The following is a 21,124-nucleotide window of genomic DNA, read 5'->3' on the forward strand; positions in this document are numbered from 1 at the left end:
GGACTTGAGTGTTCCCAGATGCTGAGCTATTCATGTCATGACTTCATTTAAATGAGAGTTTAGGTTGCCTGTCACCAGTGTGGAAGACGAGCGGTTACAATGACTGACACCACTCAGATCACCACTGCAGAAAGCCTTGATGTGAGAGTCAGGAGGACCTTGGCCGCTTTCTCCTGCTGCACTCAAGGGGCCCAGGACAGGCCTGGCTCCCAGGGGGGCTCAATAAGAAGCACTGAATAGACGAATGAACAGGTGCCACGTGCCAGGCACACCCTGGGAGTTGAAGGATACAAAGGGATTCAAGCAACATTCCCTGTCCTCAAAAAATAGACAACGCGATACGTTTTCTAGAACAGTGGTTCCCAACCAGAGGTGGGCAATTGTGCCCCAGGGACATTTGGCGATGTCCAGTGATGTCCAACCGAAAACGATGGCAACATTTTTGGTCGTCGCAACGGGAGGTGGGGAGGGGGGATGCTAGTGGCATCTAGTGGACAGAGGTGAGGGAACCTGCTGAACAGCACACGGGACAGACACCCGCAAGAAGGGACCATTTAGCCCAAGATGGTAATCGTGTTGTGGTTGAGAAACTGTGTTCTAGAACGATCACAACTAGAACAGGAAAAGGTCCTTAACTAGAAAGGATCTCTTGTACCTTCCAATGGAGCATCAAAAACAATATTTTGTCCTAAAGATCTCCTTATTCCCAGGGCCCAGAGTTAGCCCAGGGGTTTCCCTTAATCCCGCCTTCCAGAGCCTTGAGATCACACTCCTCCCTACTCCCCTTGAGTCCTCCTGGGTGATTCATCCAAAGCTCCAAGAGCCATGGTGCTTCCAAAACAGACAGAGCTCTTGTCTGGTCTTTCTTTGCTTAGAGTATGTGTTAGGAGCATGGGAGGACACGGGGATCACTCAATGTACCTTGTCCAGGGTCTTCTCCTTTCGTGCATCCATTGATTCATTCATGCAGCTACCTGATCTCTTCCTCAAGGGCCTGTGCTAAAGAGGATAAGACTCAGTTGCCGTCCTTCACCATTTTATTTATATTCTACACAAAAGGTTATAGCGGAGACTCTTATACACGGCTGAAGCTGTCAAGTGCCATTAAAGAGATTAGACCAATTAACTCCAGGAGTTGAAAGAAGTTTTATAGCTCCAAATTTAGAAATTATGGGGGATGGAACTGGGAGCATTTTGTAGTTTTTGGATATGCTTAAATGGGTGACAGAGGGGACATCTCAGGCAGAGAGGACCCTGTATTCAAAGGCACAATGTTATTACAAAATAGCACGTGATCTAGTCTAGCTGGGAAAGTGCGTGAAGAAGGTTGGAAAGAGCAGTTGTCAGATCAGAGAGGATCTGGACTCCCAGAATGAGAATTTGGGGGTTTTCTGCTCCCTGGTCTGTAGATTTTAGGGAACAGCCAAGGATTGGGTCAGAGGTTTGGCAGGTTTGGAATGTCGATTGAGCAAAATTAATCTGGCATCACCATATAAGATGGATTGAAAAAGGAGACAGTGGGGGAGTAGAAACCCCTTAGGAAAGAGCTCAGTTGGCTGATAATTCTCAACCAGAAGAGTTCTCCAAAAAACCTTGGAGGGATAACAGGCCTTCAAATGGTCACATCTCTCCGAGTTCTACATACAAAGTAAATCCCTCAGTAGATATCCTAGCTTGGCCCTGCCCCTGAGGTCTCAGATAAAACCAAGGCTGTTTATCTGCAGGCCTCACTTCCCCCCGTGTGGCAGGCAGTGGAGGAGGGCAGGGAGAATGGGGTACCAGAGGCTCTGACAACGGCACGAGTCACCCCGGCTGACTCTTGCTTTCCCCTCAAATATTAGGATGTCCCCCATCAAAGTTCTCTCAATTAATTCATATTAGGGTGTTAATGACTTAATGGGTGAAGGATCTCTGGAGTATTATTAACTTTTAAATCAGTTTACCCAAAGTAATGAATCCCTGGAGATGGTCCTTTAGACAATCAACCCAGACATGCTGCTGGCATCCTCCAAATCATAGTGTGCAAATGACCACGACCCTGTGTGCATGTAGGACTGGGCCGGGCAGGTGACCACACCTCAGCCCCTCCATTTATGACTTGTGACCCTGGCACAATGTGTTCAGCTTGACAGAAGGAAGCAGGTCCAGCCAGTGAAAGAAGACATGTGTCCTGGCAGGTATCTTGAACCTTCATCTGCTAAATGACAAGGAGAGGTTTTCCATAAAAGGACATGATGGACCAAGTAAGGTAGATTATACTCGCTTCATGCGCTGACCCCCAGAGCAGACGCCCAGTTCTTTAAAGCCAGATGGGAGAAGCAGCCCCCCTCCGAGTGCCTCTCATAGAAGAGTCCATCGGGATTTGGGGCCTGGGAAAGGGCTCCGCGACAGCGGCGAGTGCAGCATCCTCACTCTCGTGCAGTAAGAGTGACATCTGGTGGCTGCTGTACTGAGTCTCGGTGCTCTTCTATCAAGCCTGCACTGGTGATCCAAGATCCAGGAAACTACTTCGATGCTCCAGGTGGAAAGAACCACGCAGATGGAGGAATGGAAGCTCAGAGAGCCCAGTGACTTGCCCTAAGACCTAGAGAGTCCTACAATTGGAGGATTCTAGGACAGGGTTCTTGGTTTCTACTTATTTCCTTTATTATCCTTTCTAATCAAAATCTGATATAAACAAAAGGCCACATGGAACATATGTGTAGTTATTAAGCATGATGAAAAGAACAGCTATGGATCCTTCTAGAATCCAACTGGAACACTATGAAATCCTCACATGCACGTGTGTGCTGCCTGTATCCCAGAGCTCTCCACCCCCCACCCCCCCACACACACACATCATCCTGAAGTTTTGTGTTTATCATTCCCCTCCTTTTTAAAAGCAGTTTTATCTCAAATGTATATATCCTTAAACAATATACTGTATAGTTTTTTGTTTGCTCCTGAGCATTCATGGTCCTTTCTAGGGAGTTATTTAAATGAATTTCCTCTCTCCAAAGAAATGACAAGTCACAAGGACTTTTTGTCAGGACTTTGTTGTCGTGTACTGACATCAAGGATTTCTGGGAGAGAGAGAGAGAGTGTGTGTGTCATGGCACAAAAGCCTTATTAGAGAGTGGAGCTATAACCTCAAAATATAAGAGCTGATTTAAATCATATTTAGTAGGAAATCCACATATTCACCTTAGACTTTTTAAATTCATTCATTGTTTGGCAAACATTTCCCGATAATTTATTTTGACTGCCCTCCTAGGCTGGCGATGCCCACAAATCTCTCCACATAATGAGCATCTCCTTTCTCTTCATAATCCCCAAACCTCAATATTTCAGGATGAGGGAAAGGCAGATCCTGAATAATTGACTTGAGCTTTCCCTAGGGACCCTCAACCTTGTCCATGGGCTCAGGCACTGCATTTTCCAAAAGGAACATACATGGGACATAATCTCCCAAAAGTGTTAGCAGGACAATGGAACAGATCATCTGAAATCAGGTGTAGTGAAAAATCTAGGATGATGGTTGCCTTGCTAAAGAGAGTGCCCTTACACTTAGCTCTTGCTGAGTTAAAATGGAGCTATGAGCATGAGAAAGACTAGTTGGTTATTCAGCAACTGGACAGTAATACCAGCAGGAAGGCTCGGAAATGTCTCACTAATTTCTTGTTTGATTTCAGAGCTGGAAACAACTTTTGGTGGATTCCTGTCGTGGGGCCTTTGGTTGGTGCTGTCATTGGAGGCCTCATCTATATTCTTCTCATTGAAATCCACCATCCAGACCCTGACCCAGACTGCAAGGCAGAGCAATCTGAGGACAAACCAGAGAAATATGAACTTAGTGTTATAATGTAGTAGTGTGCTCAGTTCTGGATGTGTACTTGGTCTGGTATTAATAGTTTCTTCAGAAAAGACGGCATCCAAGTTTCTGTGTTTTTGTAAGAATGAGGTGGAATCCACTCAATTTTCCCTGCTAGCCATGTGGGACACCTAATTGGAGAAACATCTGAATGAAGGTTTGGAAATGCTGACCTCTTCCCTACCAGTTTCCCACCAGAATAGCACTGACTGGCCCCTGAAACTGCCTTCCCTATTGCCCTGTTTATTTCATCCTTGATGAGAATTCTTCTTACAACGTGAGCACTAATAACTTGGAACCTTGACTGTGACCTTATTTGGATGCTCTCAGCTGCATTATCTACATGAAAGTGTCACCCAAACCCTCTTCTTCAGTGTCTACAAAGATTACCTTCTAAGTATCAACCGAAATCTAAATTGAAAGACAAAACCATGGTTTCAGTCAACAAATCCATGAATTAGGCAGCTAATGGGTTAAGTCTCTAGTTATGTTGTGCTACTGCATTTGCATAAATACTGATATTTTCCAAACCTAGGGATGTAGGAAGCAGTAGAATGTAGCTGGAAAGCAAAGGGGAGGACACTGTGGCATTCAGAAACCTCAGGAGACAAGATAAATTTGGGAAACCAAATGGAATTTTTTAATGGAAACCATTTACTAGATTAATCTCTTGCTCTTCTGTATTTTAGAGGGCACCAATTAATTTCCTGGTCTTTAGTATATAATAACCTAAAATACAATTGTAACCCTCGGTCATGAAAAATGCATCACTGTGTCTTTTCAGCTCAAATTCATTTTCCTGATTGCCCACTTGAGAGCAGACATTTGACAAGTTATGCCAATGGCTGCACTCATCCGTCATTCTACACACGCCCTAGATACCCAAACGGAAAGCCACTGGATCCTGGTCTAGCAGAATGTTTAGGGTGGAAGGTCTCTGGAAAGATAATATTAACTCTTTGGGCTTTATAATTCACAAAGCACTTTCACGAATATTACCTAATTTCATCCTCATAATGATTGTCTGGGGGTAAATACCATGCTGCCCATTTTACAGACAAAGAAACAAAATCTCAGGGAAGTCGAGTCATCCAAGATCATGGGGAAAATTGAGCATTGTCCAGTGCCTCCCTCCACCTCTCAGAAGATCAATAACTGCCTGAGAATCTTTGCCAACCGTCCCTGGCTGGCCAGAAGAAGTGGAATTGGCATCTTCCAGAACATATATACCTTCCGGACATAATGCTCCAGGATCTTAAGATATGAAGACCCTCATTGTCTGGGTTTATTCCCACTGTTACTGAAGCACTAAGGAAGAAAAGAGGTAATAAACTGATCATAGCTTTCATTTGCTGAAAAATATTATCAGAAGATTGCCCTTCCTAAGTCACCCTTGGTCTTGCTAAGTCTTGATGTCCTTTCCCTGCCAATCCCAAACATTACATTCAGAGAATCTCTTCTTCCTTAGTCTCTTCCCCGTAAAGTTCTCTAATTGATGTTACTTTTGACAAAAGAGTCTCTGTGAGTCACAAGCACCAGGGGACTTGCTTCATATTGAACCGTCAGCCGAACTGTCAAGCCCAACATTCCCAAAAGCATCCAGTTTCCCAGCTGCTTTGTATTGGCAACAGAACAACAAAACACAACTGTGAAATGTTTCTGATGGCCTATATTCTACAATCTGTGGACATATGGGATTATTTTCTTGCTCTGAAGCTACCTAGATATTTCCTATTTGAAATAAAATTATTGGGTCATCGTTGGTTTGTTTGCTTATTTGTTTGTTTTTATAAGCATTAAGATTAACTTTGGGGTGCAGTGGCTCACACCTGTAAATCCTATCACTCTAGGAGGTGGGAGGATCGCTTAAGGCCAGGAGTTTGAGACCAGCCTGGGCAATATAGCAAGAGCTTCCACCCCCATCACCTCCCAGCCCCTCCATCTCTGTCTCTACAAAAATATTAAAAAATTAGCCGTGCATGGTGGCACATGCCTGTAGTCCCAGCTACTTGAGAGCCTGAGTTGGGAGGATCACTTGAGCCCAGGAGTTCAAGGCTACTGAGCAATGATCAGGCTACCGCACTCCAGCCTGGGTAACATAGCCAGACCCCATATCTACAGAAAAAAAAGAGGTTATTTAAAAAAAAAAAAAAAAAAAGATTACTAAGTGCACTTAGTTCAGAGGTTGTCTATCCTATCTACAAATTTGAATCTCCTGGGGGAGCCTTTAAAAAATATGAATGCCCAGTTGATCCTTTGTAAATATCTCACATGATTCCAATATGCAATAAGAGTTGAGAGCACTGACTTGGTTAATTTACATGGGTCTAAGGTGTTTCGAGAACCATGTATAGTAGTGGCTGGGGATTCATGGTAGGGTTCCCAGAGTCTGGGAGCCCCATGGATTTGAGCAATGGTTCTCAATGGGGCCAATTTTGCTCCCTCCTCCCCACTATTTCTCAAGGGAATGCTTGGAGAAGCATTCTGCAATGCTTGGAGACATTTATGGTTGTCACAACTAGGAAGAGGATGCCAATGGCATCTAGTGGCCAGAGACCAGCAATGCTGCCAAACATCCTACAATGCAATGACAACTCTGTGTAACAAAGAATTATTTGGCCCAAATCATCAATAGTGCCAAGGTTGAGAGTCCCTGGAGTTGAGGAAAGGTGAGGAGAGGAGTAAGAGAAGACATTGAAACCCTGCACCCTAACTCAGTTCCAGCCAGGAACAGATACAGACAAACCAGGAACAGCCCCTGGGGTGGACTCTAGTTCTTAGAGCAAGAGGCAACCCAAATCTTGAGTTTTCTGAATGGCTTACACTCCTTAAACACTACTTGATGATTAATGACTAGGATTATGAAGAGGAAATGTACAATTATGAAAATCAACCTCAGGAAGATTTTTTTTTACATGGAAAAAAATCCTCTTGCTCCAGGTGCTCACACTCAAATTCCCTCCCCTCCGCCAGTTTATAAGTAAGTGGGTTTTCCTTTGTCAGGTTCTCACCCAAGAGAATGTTTATGAGGTTGAATTACCTATAACAGAAATCAATTAGATAGAGCCAGCTAACTTATTTTTAAAATAGCTCCTTTAGGAGCAAGAATTGTAACCATCCCCTCTTTCCTCCACCTTGTCAATCGAAAAACTTGATAGGAACATTTATCTTAATGCCAAAAATAGAATTTCTCTATGACTCCCCAAACAGTTGATATCTCAAAGCATGTCAAAGCTTGTAGGGCTTTTCTAACCAGTAACAACCAGAGTCAATATTCAGCTGTTGAATAGGATAAGTGGAGTAAAAATGTCATATTTAAAACTTTGATCCTTAAGATATAAATTATTGGTTCCTTTAAATAGTTTACATGCACACATGTCTTACGTTAAAGTATTTCAGCGTTCAATAATATCACCATGGGAAAATTACAACTTCCAGTTATTGAGAAGGGTTTATAAGTTTTTTTTTTGAGACAGAGTCTCACTGTGTTGCCCCGGCTAGAGTGCCATGGGGTCAGCCTAGCTCACAGCAGCCTCAAACTCCTGGGCTCAAGCGATCCTTCTGCCTCAGCCTCCCGAGTAGCTGGGACTATAGGCATGTGTCACCATGCCCGGTTAATTTTTTCTATATATATTTTTAGTTGGCCAATTAATTTCTTTCTATTTTTAGTAGAGATGGGGTCTCACTCTTGCTCAGGCTGGTTTTCAAACTCCTGACCTTGAGCAATCCTTCCGCCTCGGCCTCCCAGAATGCTAGGATTACAGGCATGAGCCACTGGGCCTGGCCTTTAAGTTTTATTTAGCCACAGAACCTGTTGTTCAAATAAAACATTATGTGGTACCCACAAGTGAACTGGAGCTACTATAAATAAAGAGTGGGGAGAAGGATCAGGAGCTTCATCCTGCTTGCCATGTCATTTTATACACCCCCAATGCAGCCCCTCAGGGGTCTCTGCAGAGAAACTGTGTGTGTGTGAGTCACGATTGGGGTGGGGTCTTCACAACACAGTGTCACAGTTTGAAAATCATTGCTAAAGACTTGGGTCAAGTCGATGATCATTTTTATGGGAGTTTCAAGCATAGAACCCACCGAAGGCCATATCGGTTCTAGAAAGTCTTTAGACATGTCAGGTAATTTTCTAAAGACTTCTTAAATGAATGAGATAGGGAAAACAGAATTACTCCACCCACCAAACATCACCCACAAAGAGATGGCGTGCACCAATTTTATGGTTAATTTAGATGTTGCACATCAGAGAATGTAAGTTCTCTGAGATGGCATGTTTACTAATAACAGCCTGTGGAGAGAAGCAACCATAACCCTGGTCATAACCACTGTCTTGACTCTCTGAGTCTGCAAAAAATAAATAAATAGATCAATGACAGATAAATAACCAAGCAAACACGCCCCAACCTCGCTCTGGTTGCTGGAAATGCAGTATCACTTACGCAAGAGAAGCTGTCTCTGGATTAACGAAAGGAGGGCCCCAGATAAACTGAACATGAATAATTCAGTGAATAAACACACTGCACTAGCCGAGAGAATCCGTGGAACTATGTGCAGATGGATGGAGACATTTGCTGAGGAACTCTCTGTCCTTCCAGGGCGACCTTATGTTTTGGGGGGGCTTTAGGGACTTCTGCTTTTGTGGACCTCTTTGCCCACCCCCCACACACACACACACAAAGTTAATCAATTTAAATAAATTATATTTTGTAATTCTACTGGTGACAGCCTCGACTATATTCTTTTTTTTTTCGGGATATGCTTTTAGGAGGGGTTAAACCATTTTGGCGGGCTCCTGAAAGTGTCCTCCGCCCAAGGAAGGGAGGAGGGGGCGCCGCCTCCGCTCCGTCCCGACTCGAGCGCGCCCCCTGCTGGCCCCGAGCCGCCCCGTGGCCCTCAAGCCGGGCCTGTGGGGGGCCTCAGGGAACACTGCCAGACCCTCCGGCGTCCTGGAGGCTGTGAGGGGAGCCCCAGAGGCCAGGCCCTCCACCCTCCTCCTCGGGCACGCAGCAGGAAGGGGCTTCCCGGCCTCCTGCAGAGGAAGCAGGGAGGTCCTGCGGCCTGGGCACCCCAAAGCTCCAGAGATCCTGTCATGTGTTAAATAAAACACGCGATTCTTGTGTAGTGTCTCGGTGCACAAAGCACGTTCCTGTCCAGTACCTCGTACACAACTCTCAGAACAGCCCAGCATAAGTTATTATCCCCATTTAGAGATGGGGAAACCGAGGCTGCTCAAAGCGTTAAACTATTTGCACTAAGTCCCGGAGCGGAGAGTGGAAGAGGTGGGATTCGAACCACATGCCAGAGTAGCGGTGACCAACTGTCCCAGTTTGCTTAAGATGCAGGGGGTTTTATTTCTCGGATGCAAGATTCAGTGCTGACACCAGGAGGAGTTTGGTCACCCTTGGGCTGGCTGTCCAGCCGCAGATGAAATGTTCCTTGATTAATTTGACTAGAAAAAAAAAAGTCTTCACTTTTAATTTCAATTATAAACGCCAATAAATGTTTTAAGAGTGGCACAGTGGTTAAAAGCACAGGCCGTTAATGAAAATTCTGTCAGCCCTACCTTCAAAATATATTCCCCATCTGACCTCTTCTCACACACAGCGGTGGTTTAAGCCACTTGTCCCCTCTCTCCTGGGTCTAAGAGGCGCCTCCTAACTGGTCTTCCCGCCTTTCTTCTTTAACTCCCATAGCCAGTACTCAGCACAGCAGCCTGTGTGATCTTCAGGTAAAAGCCCGAATGGCCTTCAAAACATCATACCCTCTGACCTTCCTGGCCTGGTCTCTACTCCTCACCCCCGGTGTCTGTCCTCTTGGCCCCAGCCACTCAGGCCTCCATGCTGAGCCTTAAGGCCACCAAGAACGCCCCTGCCACAGGGCCTTTGCACTTGATGTCTCTCTTGCTTGAAATTCCTTTACCCGACCTCCTTCAGGTGGTCCCTGTTCAAACGTCACCATGTTAGTTAGGTTTTTCTCACCACCCGTCATTCCCTATCCTCTTTCCTGCTTTATTTTCTCCCCAACACTTATCACCCTTTCTAAAATACACATAGTTCATATTAAATTTGTTAAGTGTTGTCTGTTTCCTTCCAATGAAATAGAAGGTGCGTGGTGACAAGACTTTTTCGCTCTTTAATTCACAACTGCTTCCCCAGTGCCTGGAAAGTGGTAGTCGCTCAATAAATGTTTGCTGAGTGAATGGAAGTATAGAGTCACACTTTCTGGGGTTCAAATCCTAGCTCCTCTACTTCTAATACAGTAGCCAATTTATTTAGCTTCAGTTTTTCATATATTAAGTAGAAATAACAACAATAAGATCATCAGTGTAAAGTTCTTAGAACAGTTCCAACCTCATGGTATGTATCTGGTAAATATGAACTATTGCCGCTGCAGCAGCTGCTGTTATTATTGCTGATGTCATTATAACATGTGGTAACTTGCAAACATGGAATAAGGTCATCAGAATTTGGCTACAAGCTCTTCCTTTGCTCTCTATAATTTAATAATTCTCAGTTGCACATATCATTCGGGAACCATCTTCTTAGTACCTAAAGTTTCAGTTTTATTTTTCAATCTTTAGTAGAAATCAGTAGGATTACCTTAATTTTATTTACTATGAAAGATTTAAAAAGTATACAATAGTGAGAAAATGGTATAAGGATACTCCATGTGCTCTCCACCCACCTTCAACAGTTGCTAACATGTGGTCGGTATCATTTCATTTATACCCCTTCTCTGCTTCTGACTACTCCCCCTGGGATTTTTTGGAAGCAAATCCCAGACATGATGTCATCTTATCCATGAATATTTAATATGTATATCTAAAAGATAAGGTTTTTTTTAAAAAAAAAAAACAAACATAACCACAATACCATTATCACACATAAAAATAAGTACCAATGACTTCTTAATCTCACAAAATATCCAGCCACGGCACACATTTCCGGCAAGACTGCCTTTTTTTTTTTTTTTTTGAGACAGAGTCTCGCTTGTTGCCCAGGCTAGAGTGAGTGCCGTGGCGTCAGCCTAGCTCACAGCAACCTCAAACTCCTGGGCTCAAGTGATCCTCCTGCCTCAGCCTCCCGAGTAGCTGGGACTACAGGCATGTGCCACCATGCCCGGCTAATTTTATATATATATTAGTTGGCCAATTAATTTCTTTCTATTTATAGTAGAAACGGGGTCTCGCTCTTGCTCAGGCTGGTTTCGAACTCCTGACCTCAAGCAATCCGCCCGCCTCAGCCTCCCAGAGTGCTAGGATGACAGGCGTGAGCCACCGCGCCCGGCTAAGACTGCCTTTTAACTCTGGTGCATAACAATGTGGATTTTGTGAAGGTTGATAATAGGTTATTTACTCTGATGTTACTGGCTCAGAAGAACACCAGGGTTTTGCAGCATTAGTTTACCTCAGTTTTGTACCTTCACATCATAGTCCTCTGTAAGATTTTTGCAAGACATTTTCATTTTTAAACAAAAAGCAATATTTATGTGCTATTACCAAAAGTAGCTATCTGCCAGGAGTGAAATTATGTTTAAGCAAGGAGGAAGTCCTGAATTTATTTGAAATATCATTAATTAGTATCATTACATTAAGAAATACACATAGGCCAGGCACAGTGGCTTATGCCTGGAATTTTAGCACTTTGGAAGGCCAAGCCAGAAAGATAGCTTGAGGCCAGATTGAGCTTGAGATCAGATTGAGCAAAACAACAAGACCCCCATCTCTACTAAAAAACAGAAAAATGGCCAGGCGTGATGGTACACACCTATAGTCCCAGCTACTTGGGAGGCTGAGGCAGGAGGATCACTTGAGCCCAGTAGTTTGAGGTTGCAGTGAGCTATGATGATGCCACTGCACTCTAGCCCAGCAAGAGAGTGAGACTTTGTCTCAAAAAAAAAAAAAAAAAAAAAGAAATAAAGAAAGGCACACAATATGAAATGCTTATACTTTAAAAGCTAAAACATACTGTGAAAAGAAATCCAAATATTTAACATCCATGCTGCCCTGTGCAAGACACTGTGGCTGATTTAGGTAGGTGAAAAACTAGAAATTCCTAAGCTACTATAAGCCTAGTGGCAGTATTTATTTGATATCTATTTAATTATTTATTTATCGTTACCCAAAGACTTCAGACCTTTGGAAACAAAAGCTAATAAAAAAGTGGCAAAGGCCGGGCGCGGTGGCTCACGCCTGTAATCCTAGCTCTTGGGAGGCTGAGGCGGGCGGATTGCTCGAGGTCAGGAGTTCAAAACCAGCCTGAGCAAGAGCGAGACCCCGTCTCTACTATAAATAGAAAGAAATTAATTGGCCAACTGATATATATATAAAAAATTAGCCGGGCATGGTGGCGCATGCCTGTAGTCCCAGCTACTCGGGGGGCTGAGGCAGAAGGATCACTCAAGCCCAGGAGTTTGAGGTTGCTGTGAGCTAGGCTGACGCCACGGCACTCACTCTAGCCTGGACAACAAAGTGAGACTCTGTCTCAAAAAAAAAAAAAAAAAAAAAAAAAGTGGCACAATACTTCCAGGTCCCAATTGTGGTATAAAGGAAAGATTTCCCTCTATCAAGAGGGAATTTTGATGGCCCTTTGTTTGCTCATCTCTGGTAATATTCTAAGAATAAGATTCTAGTCTAATAGATGATAAAGTTATAGCCAAAAATCACTCTGTGAGTCATGGAGAAGAGAGAACCATGCATTGCTTATGCCGTAGCCTGTTCTCAGTCTGGAGCGAAGGGCAGAGAATTGATATTTTGTTGCTGAACTAATGACCTTTGGAACAAGACCATGAGGGCCACTGAGTGCTCACATGTTGGAGACTGTGTAGCCAATGCTCAGAATGTCAGGCTCTGCAGACAGCCAGATTAAATTCCAACAAACCAATGAATATCTATGTGATCCTCTAAACCTCGGTCTCCTCATCTATAAAATGGGAATGATGCTAGCATTTGTGTTCTATAGGTTGTCAAAATATTAAGAACATGCCTATGAAACACTTAACATAATGCCTCTTAATAAGTATCAGCTAATTCTACTAGTATCATTTCACATTTACAAATTTAGCTATGTATCCTGCTTTGCTAACATACAAGAATAAGAAGCCCAAGAAAACTTTCCAGGATTATAAATTTGCTCACACTTAAATAATCTAATTCATATGACTGGCTTAGCTTTGACAATTCTCTTGAAATAGTCAGGTGCAAAGAACCTACACAGGGCTATTATTAGTTTCTGAATTACAGAGTTTAGCTTTGATAAAGAAATTAACCAGATTATTTAGTTGCCTAATGGAAGTGCCAAATTAATCTGAAAATCTATCATAAATAAATTAAAATGATTTACAGAGTTAATGAAACTCCAATAGAAAATTCAGCAGGCTTTTTTATTGTAGAAATTAACAAGCTGATTTTAAAATTTTTATGGAAATGCAATGTAGAAGAACCAAAACAAACTCAAAAAGTTGGAAAACTTATGCTATCTAATTTTAAGGCTTTCCATAAAGCCATAGTTATCAGGACAGTATGCTGTTAGTGTAAGAAGGAGCAAATAGATTAATGGAACATAATAGAGAATCCAGAATTTGACCCACACTTATGCAGTAAATTGATTTTCAATAAAGAAACTAATGCAATTCCACAGAGGAACAACAAACAAAAACAAGCGTTTTCAACAAATGGCACTAAACAACTAGAAAAAAGGTAAATCTTGACTCTTCATAGATACATAATAAACAAACACTAATTCAATATGGATCACAGACTTAAACATAAAAGTTAAAACCAAGCCGGGCGCGGTGGCTCACGCCTGTAATCCTAGCACTCTGGGAGGCTGAGGCGGGCGGATTGCTCGAGGTCAGGAGTTCGAAACCAGCCTGAGCAAGAGCGAGACCCCGTCTCTACTATAAATAGAAAGAAATTCATTGGTCAACTAATATATATATAAAATTAGCCGGGCATGGTGGCGCATGCCTGTAGTCCCAGCTACTTGGGAGGCTGAGGCAGCAGGATTGCTTGAGCCAGGAGTTTGAGGTTGCTGTGAGCTAGGCTGACGCCACGGCACTCACTCTAGCCTGGGCAACAAGCGAGACTCTGTCTCAAAAAAAAAAAAAAAAAGTTAAAACCACAAAGCTTCTAGACAGAAATGTAAAAAAATATTGGCAAGCTTCAGATTGGTAAATGTTTCTTGTATAAGAATACGAAACCATAAAAAATAGATCAATTGTACCTCAACAAAATTTAGAACTTCTACCCATTAAAAGACATCATTAAGAAAATGAATGGGCAAGCCACAGACTGGAAAAAAATAATTGCGATACCTATATATAACAAGGGACTTGTACCTAGAATATATAAACTGCTTCAACTTAATAAATAAAAGACAAACAAACCGATTTTTAAAATGGACTAGGGACTTAAACAGACACTTCATTAATGAATGCATTAATGTATGACTAGCCAATAAGCACATTAAGGAAGTTCAAATTAAAATCACAATGATATGTCCCAGGCACTACAATACCATGTTTCCCCCAAAATAAGACAGGGTCTTATATTTATTTTTCCTCAAGAAGACACCCTAGGGCTTATTTTCAGGGGATGTGTTATTTTTTTAAGTACGATATAACAATCTACATTTATTCAAATATAATTAAGTCATCTTCTTCTGGAACATCATCATAACTCTCCAAACCCCAAATTCCATCCTGAATTCTTGCGACTGTATTTCCCTTAGAACCATTGGCCCCAATCTCTCATGCCGAGCAATAGAGCTCTCATGGGGCAGATGAGAAGGGCTGCTCGTCTTCTTTTCTGCTCCACGTCGAAATGCATGGGTTGTGCAGATCTACTGCGTGGCCACACTCATCACTAGGTCTTATTTTCAGGGTAGGGCTTATATCGTGCAAATGCTTAGAAATCCTGCTTAAGGCTTATTTTATGGGTAGGTCTTATTTTCGGGGAAACACAGTAGTTATCTCCAAAATGGACTGACAGCATCAAATGGCAAGCTGTGGAGCAACTGAAACTCTCAGACATTGCTAATGAAGTATAAAATGGTATGACTATTTTATAAAAATGTTTCTTATAAAATGAAACTTATACCTGCTCTATGATCTTTCAATTTCACTCCCAAATATTTACTCATAAAAGCCAAAAAAATTTTCCACAAAAATTGTTATACAAAAATATTTGTAGCATTTTTACTCATAATAGCTCCAGTCCAGAAAGGATTCAAATGTCCATCAACAGGAAAATGAACAAACTATTTGTGGTGTAGTATTACAATATTATTCAGAAGCAAAAAATAGCATGAAATTCATATATGCCATAAAATGAATAAATCTTAAAAACATGCTGAACAAAAGAGGTCAGATATAAATGAGTACATAATGTGTAATTCCATGCACATTATACACTCATTCTAGACAGTTTAAGAACAGAAAAAGTGCTCCATACTGATAGAAATCAGAGCAGTGGTTGCTTCAGTGATAGGAGTGGGTATTATTTATTAAAAGGCTTGAGAAAACTTTCTGGAGAAGTGGAAATTTTGTATATTTTTAATTGGGTTAGATGTTACATGGGCTTACATACATGTCAAAACTCACCAAACTTTACATTTAAAAATGTGTGCTGTTCACTGTGTATAAGTTATACAAGAGAACTTCAAAACTATTTACAGCTGATTTCTCATCAGAAACCACGAAGGCCAGATGGCAGTGGGATACCATATTTAAAGTAATAAGAGAAAAAGATGTTCATGAGGATGTGGAGAAATTGGATCCTGCACATATTGCTGTTGGGAATATAAAATGGTGCAGCCGATTTGGAAAACAGTCCCTCAGTAATTAAACACACACTTAGCACATTACCTAGCAATTCCAGCTCTAGGTTTTTACCCAAGAGAATCAAAAGCATATGTCTATGCAAAAACTTGTACATGAATATTCAGCATCATAGAATAATAGACAAAATATAGTATTATTCATAATTGTAAAAAAAAAAGTAGAAGCAGTCCAAATATTCATCAACTGATGAATGGATAAATAAAATGTGGCATCTCCATACAGTGAAATATTATTCGGCCATAAAAAGGAATGAAGTACTGGTGCAGGCTACAACATGGATAAACTTTGAAAACATTATGCTAAGTGAAAAAAACCAGGCACAAAAGGCTACCTGTGTATGATTCCACTTACATGAAATGTCCAGAATAGGCAAATCTACAGGGACAGAAAGTAGATTAATGGTTACCAAGGGCTAGAGGGAAGGCAAAACAGAGACTGACAGCTACCTGGTTACAGAGTTTCTTTTGGGGGTGATGAAAGCATTCGGGAATTAGACAGGGATGATGATTACACACCTCTCTGAGTAATCCAAAAACCACTAACACGTACACTTTAAAAGGATGCGTTTTATAGTATATGAATCCTCTCTCAATCAAGAAAATAGAATGGCATGACCATTTGAAGGACAATCTGGAAGTACTTAGTGATAGTAAATATGTGTACCCCTATGACTCAGCGGTCTCACCCCTGCCCATGTAGTTCTGATAATCAGACCCATACGGGCGTGTGCGTGGGGATGTGTATAGTGCTGCTCTTGGCAGTAGGATGTTAGAGGCACTCTAGAGTCCATTACTAGGGGACTAGATAAGCGAATTGCGGAGGACGCACACTCTCCAACACCACGCGACAGCCAGCCACAGTGAGCCAGATGGACATTCTGTACCGTAAATAGATCATGGAAATGGTGTCGCGCTAAAAAAAAAAATAGGAAGTGAGAAACAGAACAAGACCTATAGCAAGTACAATTTATGCAAATTAGAAATACATAAATACAATATATCCTTCAATGATGCATGCCAAAGTAAGAATAGAACATCTTAGAATGGCTCCCAGTAGTGGGAGGGGGCAGGCAATACAGACTCAGGAAGAAGGGGTAAGAGAATAAAATAAAACAGGAGCAGGCCAAGCACATGCAACGGTTAGTTAATAAGGGGCCATGACTGAGGAATATAATAACCCAGCTCTCTGCTCTTGAAATCCAAAGAGAGAAAGAAAAGGAGGAGAACATGAAGGAAAGGCAGGCAGGGAAGAGGGAAGAAAGAAGCTAGCTCAGATACACTCCAAAATATTAACAATCAATTAACCACAATTAACAAATATTAACAAACAATTAACAACAATAGACAATCTCTATTGTCTCCAGGAGGTGCGACTGTAATGGGTTTATTTCCCCATCTCTTTTTTAAAAAAACGTTTGTAATAATTTTTAGATTTAAAAGGTTAAGAAATGCCAAAAGTCTTAGATGACTTTTGAGTGACATTTAAGGACACTTTGATGCTATCAACAGCCAGAGAATTGTAACCAGAACCATTCCCTTAGGTCATTAAAGTGGATCAAAAATGGCTGCCCTGCTAAATGTAGCCCATCACTGTCTCCCTCCATTCCTGTCACAGCTGTTCTCGCCTTAAACTGACATTTTGAGTGCTCAGAGAGTCACAAGTGACCTGGATTCCACTCAGTGTAGTTGAACATTGTCATCCTGCTGAAAGAAGGGCATCTAATAGGTTTCTGACCAATGAATGAGGTCATCTCTCAAAGACTCAGAAATCAGTAAGAGAAGGGCTCTCCAGAGTTTAAGGACTAGCCAAACAACTGAATGGGGCCCAGCGCGGTGGCTCACGCCTGTAATCCTAGCACTCTGGGAGGCCGAGGCAGGAGGATGGTTTGAGCTCAGGAGTTCGAGACCAGCCTGAGCAAGAGCGAGACCCCATCTTTACTAAAAAAAAAAAAAAGAAAATAGAAAGAAATTAGTTGGACAACTAAAAAAATATAAATCACTCTCTGGTTTCTCTCATGTCAGCCCTAGGGCTGGTTCTGAGCCTTGGTACCCAGTCCTTGCTACTGTGATTGTATTTCCTTTCCCTTCCTGGTGCCCTGGTTCCCCCATGACCAGGGTGCTCTCCTGTTTCTCCAGGCCCTGCTATCTAACCCTAGACCCCATGACTTCTTAGTGTTGACAGGACTTTTACTGCTCCTGGCAGAGCTAAAGGACCTCTAGGTCTGGCCCAACCCAGTCCTGGTGATGATAGACCTATGCAGAATATGGCACGTGGGACTTACAATCCTGGAGGAATGTCAAGCATGGCCACAATGGGTTTGTCTGACAATGGGTTTGTCTGACACCAGTTGGAACCCCAAATGAGCTGAGCCATGCGAGGGCCACAAAGGGTGTGAGCTGGGCACAGAGGTGGAAAACACATTTTAATTAATGTTTTGAGCAAGAAGAAGAACAACAAAAAAAAGATAGGCCCACAGTTTGGGGCAGATGGTTAATGTGAACAGATGGCAGGCAGCAAGCAGCACTATTTTTATTTTTGCTATATTCTTCGACACAGTGCCATAAGACTAGGGATAGTCATGTGCTCTTCAAATTTTCAGAGAAGTGGAGAGAAAGAGGTCAATTTCAGAGACTACAAATTGGGTAACAAGTTACTATTACCATAATAAAACACTAACAATGATGGAACTCGACATGCATTGGGTGTTTATCCCATGTGGGGCAGGGTGCTGAGTGCTTTCCACATATTATCCTGTTTTGATCATCACATCCAACCCATGAAGGAAGTATCAGTTTCCTCATTTTATAGATGAGGAAACTGAGGCTCAGAAAAGTTGAGAAATTTGAGTGATTTTCACAATGAAAATAGTCAGGATTTCAGCCCAGGTGTGTTTGACTATCAAACTTGTGCTCTTCAAATTCTAAAATAAATTACTCATGATTGTGTAGGAAATAAAGAGGTATTCATTGAGAGCCTACATGAGTCCGATTAACAGCCAGTCATGTTAGACTAAATTTAAACCACCGTATTGGATAGTTTTACCCTGAGAGTTCAATAAAAGGCTAGAGACAAACTATGCCTTGACATTAGCAATGCAAATTCTCCACGTTGTCATGTTGAACCCAAAGAAGAAAGGCAGTTTGGTAAATAAATTAGCCAGACTTGTAGCTGGAATGACCATTTCCTAAAAGTGCTGTTTAATCAATAAAACAAAACCCACTCAACAGGAGGCCTTTAGCGCCCTGCCAAAGGACTCCGAATTTGCTAGGACCTGTTCCATATGTATGGCGCATTTGTCAAATTTTAGAAGATATAAGGCTAATTATTATATTCGATGACAAAACTCAAATCTTTTTTTTCAAATCTCATCAAGCTGGAATGATAAGCCACAACAGCTAAGATAAAAGTTAACAAGAACAATAACATAAAATCTTTTATTTAGGCCCATAACACCATTTAGGAAGAAATTGAGGGGAAAACAACCAAACAGCAGTCCTGTGACAAATGCCAGAGATTTATAGCTGGGTGCTCATTCAATCTGACGATATGATTGCTAAATGTGAATTAAATCCAGGACTGTGTTAATAGCGTAAGGATAAACAGATGGATTCCTTCCATCCTCAACATTAGATAGACCCATTTTGGTTCTGGGAATATTTTTTGAGAGGATTGTTTTGGTTATCTATTGCTGTATAGCAAATCACCCAAATTTATTGGCTTAAAAAATAATTTACGGTATTATTGTTTCTTATAATTCTCTATGTTGACTGGGCTCAACTGGGTGATTCCTCCATTTGTCTCCCTTTAAATCTCTGTTGCATTTTCAGTCAGTTGGCACCTGGGGTTGAAGTGGTCTGGAAGCCATGGGCTGGAACATCCAAGATGGCTTCCTCGCACACATATCTGATGCCTCGGTTCTTCTCCATGTGAAATCTCATACCCTGGGTGGTCAAACTTCTTACATGGCAGCTAGCTCCCAAGAGCACAGACATAGAAGTTTTCAGGGCTTCTTAAGGCTTAAGATCAGAACTGCCACAGAGTCACTTCTGTTACTTTCTACATAGGACAAAGGACTGCCAAAATTCAGGATAGAAGGACTAAACAAGGACATGAATGCCAGGAGATGCCATGCATTGCAAGCCATCTCTGTAATTCATCAAAGAAGACAACCAGGTTTATAACAAATCTTATTCAAAATCATGTATAACATGAAAGACTTAAATACATTTGGGGTTTTTACCCTAAGCATTATGTTTTATAGGTTCACAAGAACTATTTTCAAATTCTTAGAAGAGAGTATACAGAAAAAGTAAAGCTATAACCTGTATAGCTCAAGAGAATAAAATTAGGACTAGGGCAGGTTTCAACTCAAATGCTGAGTACTGAATTGTCAGGGGTATAGAGAGAAGTTTCTGTTTGGGTAGTAAGTCACAACAGATAGTCTCTAAGGCCCCTTTCTACTCTTAAAATTTAAGCTTCTAATTACGTGCCGCCTCCTGTTAATTATTTCTTGGTATATTAGTCCCATTTCCTCAGCCAGATTTTAAATTGGAGAAACTGAATGAAGGAATAAAAAACTTTCTAGACTAGCTTCTAGTCTTAGCCCTACCAGTGGTCAGCTGCTGTGTGGCTTTGGGTAAGTTACTTAGTGTCCCTGGGCCTCAATTCCTTCATCTGGAAAATAAGGAAATTAGATTCCAGTCTCCCTCCCAGTGCAAAGTGAGGATAATAAATGGCAACTTTCATGGGGCTTCTTTAAGGACCAAATGGAAATGAAAGTAGATAAAGTGCTTAAAACGGTGCCTGGCCTATTGTCAGTGCCCTCATTATTTCCACGATCACTGTCACATCTCTGATTCTACAACGTCCATGTGTATGATAGGATCTCGCGTGACTTTAGACCTCTGCTTCTTTTGCTCTCCATAGCAACGATCAGAAAGTGACTCCCCATCATCACTAGTCTAGGTCTGCTCACCAGGTCACCAGGAGCCCACCGGGACCTTGTACCTGGCAAGCCCTTGATAAATAATTCACTTAAATTCGAAATGGCAGCAAAGGTGTTCTCTTGCTCCATGCCCAGCAGAGGGAGCAAAAGCAAAGGAACAAATCCCTCTCAGCTCAGGTACCACACCTAGAGCAAGAAGAAGCTGGGGCTTGTAGAGGTCTCCTTATTCACCTGCCCCTCACCCTGCATTTGTAGATTGAGAAACTGAGACTGAGGGAGCAAAAAGGGGTTTCCTGAGATTGCCAACCCATAGGTGGTGAGGCCCTCAGAAAGACAGACCTGTGTTCTCAGTCCCAATTCTTGCACCTTTGACCCAAGGTCCTTTGATGCTGTTACGTTGTTTTCTTTTTCTTCAAGGAAATGAGCTGTAGGTTACTGCAGCCTCAGCATTCGTTCTCTTTTGTCTCAGTTGTCCCATA

General features: G+C 42.0%; 1 protein-coding gene across 2 annotated transcripts in view; it reads left to right on the top strand.

Annotated features, from left to right (window-relative positions):
• The window catches only part of AQP9 (aquaporin 9), a 40,343-nt gene extending 34,731 nt beyond the window's left edge, over positions 1–5,612 (top strand). For both annotated transcript variants that reach the window (XM_012783036.2, XM_020286051.2), the window contains one exon: positions 3,672–5,612. In XM_012783036.2, coding sequence (XP_012638490.2) covers positions 3,672–3,846 — 175 coding nt within the window. In that variant the 3' untranslated portion in view covers positions 3,847–5,612. The remainder of the gene's footprint in view (positions 1–3,671) is intronic.
• Positions 5,613–21,124: the final 15,512 nt, after the last annotated feature.

The sequence above is a fragment of the Microcebus murinus genome, chromosome 6 (genome assembly GCF_040939455.1).
Source record: "Microcebus murinus isolate Inina chromosome 6, M.murinus_Inina_mat1.0, whole genome shotgun sequence".
Taxonomy (NCBI): domain Eukaryota; kingdom Metazoa; phylum Chordata; class Mammalia; order Primates; family Cheirogaleidae; genus Microcebus; species Microcebus murinus.